The 6,407-nt window shown below is 50.4% G+C and overlaps 1 protein-coding gene across 1 annotated transcript in view; it reads left to right on the forward strand.

The window, feature by feature from the left end:
• The window catches only part of MED12L (mediator complex subunit 12L), a 99,625-nt gene extending 93,478 nt beyond the window's left edge, over positions 1-6,147 (forward strand). The window contains exons 39-44 of the mRNA XM_051781971.1: positions 364-453; positions 1,191-1,405; positions 2,892-3,030; positions 3,537-3,596; positions 5,058-5,139; positions 5,508-6,147. Of these exons, the coding sequence (XP_051637931.1) occupies positions 364-453; positions 1,191-1,405; positions 2,892-3,030; positions 3,537-3,596; positions 5,058-5,139; positions 5,508-5,578 (657 nt within the window). The 3' untranslated portion in view covers positions 5,579-6,147. The remainder of the gene's footprint in view (positions 1-363; positions 454-1,190; positions 1,406-2,891; positions 3,031-3,536; positions 3,597-5,057; positions 5,140-5,507) is intronic.
• The last annotated feature ends 260 nt before the right edge of the window (positions 6,148-6,407 follow it).

A 6,407-nucleotide genomic window follows, 5' to 3' on the forward strand; every position in this document is an offset into this window, starting at 1 on the left:
GACAATAGTTTTATTGGAAAAATTATTACCAGCTTGAAATCCCTGGCAATGGTGGGGACAGTTCTGTAGAATCCATCTAGAGGGACTCTGCTCTTTAGACCTGTACTCTTGGAAACGAATAGTTGTGGTGCGAGGTCTTCGACAATATGACCTGTTAAAAATCGTTGAGTATTCTGTATAGAATGAGTGGTGTCTGTGCAGGGTGAGGGGTCCTCTCCACATTTAGAGTTCTTGCACTGAGCAGTGGTGCTGTCCTGAAGGAAATGGTCATCACTCCATGATTCTTTAGGGCACAACTTGGTGGGGTTTGTGTCCAGAGCCAGACTTGTTCAAGGGGTTGTATCTGATGGCTGTGTCTTGCAGGGGCAGCCGATGGACCAAGCTGCAGTTTTCGCTCCGCAGGCTCGACCCCCGTCCCAGCTCCCGCAGTACCCGGGGCTGCAACAGGCACAGGTACTGCCTCATCTGGGAACCCCTGCATGGGAATGCTGACAAACAGGGCACCCTTCCCCAGCCTGCTCCCTGTGCCTGGGGTGTGCCTCTGCCTGTGGCTGGGGGCACCAGCGAGGCCTCCTCCTGGGATGCTCATGGCCTCCACGTCTGGTAGCTCATGAACGTTTTTGGTGTGACCACTTCCCAGTTTTTCCTGATGTTGCTGGGAATAAGCATATTTCAGTGTTAAGCTGGAAATCTGGCCAGTTTTTGGTGAGATGATAGCAGTAACTCTATTATGTCATGGTTATTCTGGTACTCGGGATTTTGGGGGGATATGAGGAAAATAGAGATGGAGTTTTGGAGCAGAGTCCTGTTCCTGCTCAGCACCTCTTGGGAAGGCAGCACAGGGAGGGTTCCAACCTGCACATATGGCTGTGTGTGACAGCGAGTGACCACGTGTGGCCGTGTATGACATGTGTGGCCACGTGTGACAGGGAGTGACCACATGTGGCCGTGTATGACATGTGTGGCCACGCGTGACAGGGAGTGACCACGTGTGGCCACGTGTCAGCTGCCTGAACCCGCAGACAGAGGGGGGTCCCACCAGCGTGGGGGACAGGTGGGTCGGTGTGTGGGGACAGCACTGCAGCTCTCGCTGAGTTGCCTCTGGGTCTCCGGGCTCCTCGGCGAGGCCGCCTCTCCTGCAGCTGGGCCGTTCCCCCGGCCGGTGCAGTCACTCGTGTTGTTCTCTGCAGAGCCTGCCCCACGGATACACTCTGTTCGGCAGCGCGGTGCCGGCGCAGCAGCAGCAGCAGCAGCAGCCTGTTGTGGGGCTGTCCCCCGCTGTGGGGCTGTCCCCCGCTGTGGGGCTGTCCCCCGGCTGCCCCGCGCTGATGGAGCTGCGGCAGGAGCGGCACCCCGCGTACCTCCCGCAGCAGCCGCACACCTACGGCCCCGCCGGAGCCCCGCGGTGAGCGGGAACCCCGGGAACAGGGTGGGAGAGCCGGGGTTAGAATAAAGTCTGTTAATAACAGAATCATAGAATGGTTTGGGTTGGAAGGGACCTTAAAGACCATCCAGTTCCAATCCCTGCAGTGGAAGGGATGCCTTCCACTACACCAGGTTCCTCAGGTTGCTCATTGACCAAAATGAGGTTAACACCACATCTAATTAGCAATACAGATGCCTTTCTCTCCAATTTCCCTGTGATTTCCCCTCATTTAACTTTGATTTCAAGTTGATCTTGGCACATCTTTTAGTCCAGCTGTCCTGTGTGGTTGTAGAATATAGAAATTCATTTAAAGACGGCTGTTGGATCCTATTTCCCTACATACACAGATCTGGAATCCATATTATGCAAACACGTGTGGGGTATTAAAAAATCAATATTCTAGGTTTGCCAAAGAGTCTGTAGTCAAGAAAGCACAAGACCAAACTGGTAATTCAACTAGAAAGAGGCAAATGAATTTTGCTAAGCCTGAGTAATGGGATTGCCTTCAGTTGAGAAGCACAGCTGAGTTGCAGTGCCTATGAGAAACAGGAAAAATTCATTGGTAAAGAAACGTGACCAAACAGAAGGCAAGTGAAGCAGGAAAGAAATCTGTCAAAGGGAGTGTCATGGAGCTGGCAGAGTGGAGAACTGGAGTTTCCAATGACAGCCTTGATTCAGATTTCTTTTCTAACAGCCTAGTGCAGTCCAACTAACAGTCCAGCTATGTTGTCATAAGCAGAATATGGATTTGTCCTGTATGGAGCTGTGCAATTCTCCTTCAACCCCTGGTTTAGTTTAATGAAATCAATGTTTCAGGAGCTGTGAACCTTAGTGTATATTCTGCAATAATCACTGATTCCTTAACTTCTTCTAAATTCTTGCAAGTTTAAGAGTATTCCCAGCTTTGAGTATGCTTGCATGTCTTCAAAAAGTTTGGCCTTGGCTCAATTGACAGCCTTGTGTGCAAACCTCCAGGGTGCCTTGTGTTAGGAATGAAGCTGCTGGCCTGGATTGCCTTGTCTGTGCTGAGCTAACCAGCTAAGCTAAATTGATAACATATTAACATCTTTCAGTATTCTAGAAAAGGACTATTAATTTCAGGGTTTTCCAGTATTTTAGAAAGTAAAAAGTCCACTTGTAATAGCTCATTTTCAATTATGGTGATGGAACACTGAGATGTTTTGGGCTGGAAAATATTTTAGTCTTTATGTGGAATTGCTTGGGATGTAGAAACTCATCACTGTTCCTAGACAAGCAAGAGGTGGATGCTTGGGTCTGTTCCCGTTCAGGGGAAGGTGTTATTGCCTCTGTCAGTTACTGGGCAATAGTATGGCACGGTTTGTTGTGCAATGTGTAATGTAACAGCTTGGAAATCTATGGAAGTCTGATGTCACAGCTACAGTCGAGTTCTCCCAGACCACTGTGCTCTGTAAATGAAGTTTAATCTGTCATTTTTCCCCACCAGACTGAGCCACCAGCCTTTGCAGACGGGTTCCCTGGTTGGAGGGGGAGTGGACGGTGCCTTGGCCGTGGGGCCACACCCTGTGCTGGGCACGGGGCAGCCGCTGGAGCCGGGCAGGCAGAGGCAGCAGCGGCTCTTCCAGGTGAGGGCTGTGCTGAGGCTGGGGCTGTGACAGAGCAGGGGCTGTGACAGAGCAGGGGCTGTGACAGAGTAGAGGGTGTGAGCATCACTGTGTCAGTGAGAGCGTTACACACTCGCTCGCACAGGTCTTCGAGTCTGAAACTCCAGAGCCTGGTGCTACAAACCCCACCTGCCTTTCCCTGAGTGCAGTCATTCATTGTTTACTTTTGGGACTTCCAGAAGGGAGCTCTGGACATACGTGTAAAACTCTGTACTTGGATTTTCTGGATTAGGGAATACCCCTGTAGAAGGTAGCTTTGAGAATGGCTTGGCTGGATGTGCTGGGCAGAGGTGGTGGTTGCACACTCCCTGTCTGGCCTTACAATGTCACTGGCGTTAAACCAAAGGGCCTCTTGCAGGTCTGGCCCATCTCCTCTGTTCTGGTTTGGTGATATTTTTTAATTTGGAGGCGAGTCCCCGAGGCAGTGTGGGCCATGTCCCTGTTGTTCAGTGCCCACCTTCTCCCAGGTGCAGCAGCAGCAGCAGCTGGCTCTTGGACTCCAGCCCCTGCAGGCACAGCAGCCGCTGGTGAGCAGTGTTTAGGGTGTTTGGGGGGTGTGGGGAGGGACAGGGTGGGCTCTGTCACTTGTGCACGAGGAAGGGTTCCCTTGGCCACGTGAGGTGCTGATGGTTGGCACTGCCCCTCGTGCTTGTGCTGTGTTTGTGGAGCACCCCCATGCCCTGGCAGCTCCACCACGGCTGAGCTCCAACCCCTGCCATGTCCCATCACAGGTGCCTTTCCCACCTTGGATTTTTAGGATGTACTGCTAACAGGCTAGGGGAAAAATGGGGTTTATTTTTTGAAGATACTTTTAAATTATATAGTTAGTCATAAACCAGAGCTGCATGAAGACAGCTGAACAAACTGAATTACTTTTGAGACACAACTTTCTGCTTGATTGGAGCCCTTGATAATTTAGGGAATGATTTGACCCAATCACCATCACTACCAAGTAATTTTTCTGGACACATCCACTGAATTTACAATCTCATTATGCTTGTTCCCTTTATTTCCACAGTTTTTCCAAACATATTTAAGGTAGATGAGGATAACTAGAAAAGTAGAAAAAATACAGTAATGGTGAAATTGCAGCCTCCAAGTTTAAAAGCATTAATCTTAGATAATTTTCATCCATTTTTGAGTTTTTCTTAATAGGTTTTATATCTTGAACAAACTGCTGGGAGAGTGTCACAGCAATGGGCACCTGCTCAGCACAGGCTCCTCTGCCAACATCTGCACAGCAGAAGGTGCTGTGGGTTGGGTTTGTGTTCCCAAAAACCCCGGTGTGGTGGCTAATACCTTTGACTAACCTAGCACTTACTATGGCCTGGTAGCCAGGAGATTACACAACATATTTTAAGTGAAGGATTTGGTTTCAGAAAGGGAAAAGATGCTGAAGTCTTGTAAAATGCTGAAACTGCCTTCAGTAAGCACAAGGTTTTGCTGAGCAAAGCTCGGGCGGTTTCTGCAGCGCCCACAGAGTTATTAAGGTATGAGATTACTCAAATTTTATTCAGCACCTCAGGTTTCCAAACTGCATCATGTATCCCTGTGCAGAAGAATCACTTAATTAAAATTAGAAGCGTGTGCATTTGCACTAGACCTAATGAGAAAAACAAAAATTGGGATTTAGGAGGCAGACCTGTTGAGCTGAGAGACCTGAGGGTGAGTCAGAGATGGGTGATAGAGGCTGGGTTTGAGGTGCTCATCACACTGTGCCTAATGCCATGGCCACGGCCAGTGAGGGCTCCCCAGGCTGAACAGTGTGAGATTCCAGGGCAGGCAGAGAACAGATGTTCTGTGAGCTCTGAGGGTGCTCCCCGTGTCCTTGCTGTGCTGTTAAACCCCAGCCAGGACACCCACCTGCCCTCGCTGCCCTCCCCACGGCCTGGCCCCTGTGCCGGGGTGGCACCAGCCCAGCACCCTGTGGTTCCTGCCGTGGCAGGGGCACCGTGTGGGTCCCTTGAGCTTGGCTGTTCCCGTTGCAGTTCCCACGGCCGGGCCTGCCGCAGACCCCGCAGCAGCAGCAGACGGCGGCGCTGGTCCGGCAGCTCCAGAAGCAGCTCTCCAGTAAGTGTGTGCACAGGCTGTGGAAATGTGTGTTTGAACAGGAAATTATCTTTCTGGAGATCTCCTGCCTATTTGCCTGCTGCCAGATGTACACGGAGGTCGTTCACCCACTGGCAGTGGGTACCTGTCCCCGTCCTGGCGTGACACCAAAGCCCTGGGTTTGGGGCAGCCCATGGGGTGGTCCTGTCACTCCCAGCACAGGGCTGGGGCTGGGCCCCCTCACCCTCCGCAGGAAAGGTCCCCGGGGCAGTGAGTGCCTCTGGCCTCAGGGGAGGAGGGGTGTGCAGCCTGGTTTTTGCCACCGCTGCAGCAAATACAGGTGTTTTTCTGTATTTTGGTACAGTCACCCCCTTTGCTTCCTCCACCAGGTAACCAGCCACAGCAAGGTTACCCCACTTCTGACCGTGGCTGGGGGGGGCCCAGGGGACCTTTGCACTGAGGAACAGGACTCTGGAAATTCAATGTACTGCTCATGGTTAGACAGCAGACTTGAGCTCTCTTCTTATTTCCATCATTATTTTTTGTGCTGCAATTGATGTGAATATGTAACAAGGTGGGTTTGGGGTTATTTTTGCATTTAACTAGATTTCAATGTATGGACTTGTGGGCCTATTTGAAGAATGTTATTGCAGATTTTATGGATTTGGTGCTTTTTAGGTCCTGTTACTTTTAAAGAGGACAAAGAATGCTGGATTTATTTATTTATTTGTGGGGAAAACTTTTTTTTTGCAAAAAAAAAAAGAGCTACACTGGACCAAACTACTGAACTGAAAGGCACTTCAGATTTTGGCATAGAAGTTAATTTGTTCATTAAAATGTTCACCTCTTTCTTTGTTGGTAGAACAAGCGTCAGTTCAAATCGTGTTTATTTGACTGTGATTTTCACATGCACTTTATAAAGTTCTTTGTTTAAAGTACCAATTCCTCATGCTCTTATTGTGGTAAGAAGGTGCTGAAGTGGGTTTACTGCTTGTGTTAGAACTTCTTAAAGTTTATATTAAAAGCCACAGTGTCACGTTAATAAACCTTCTGGAAGTAACTGTTCTCATCTGGGGTCTGTCACCGAAGCTCCCAGGGGATGGTCCCGGGGTGATGGGGACTGAGTGCTCTGGGGGGCTTTGCTCCATTCCCGTAGGGAGTCTCTGAGTCCTGGTGGGAGGTGACCCCCCGTGTCTCCCCCGTGCCAGCAGGGACTGGTCCCATCCCAGCCCTCCCAGCGTGAGTGTGGCAGAGCCCCCGAGTCTTTCCCGTGGGTTCAGCTGCCCTGG

This window comes from Manacus candei, unplaced genomic scaffold (assembly GCF_025592945.1).
Source record: "Manacus candei isolate 608988 ecotype Guabito, Panama unplaced genomic scaffold, ASM2559294v1 h1tg000015l, whole genome shotgun sequence".
NCBI lineage: Eukaryota > Metazoa > Chordata > Aves > Passeriformes > Pipridae > Manacus > Manacus candei.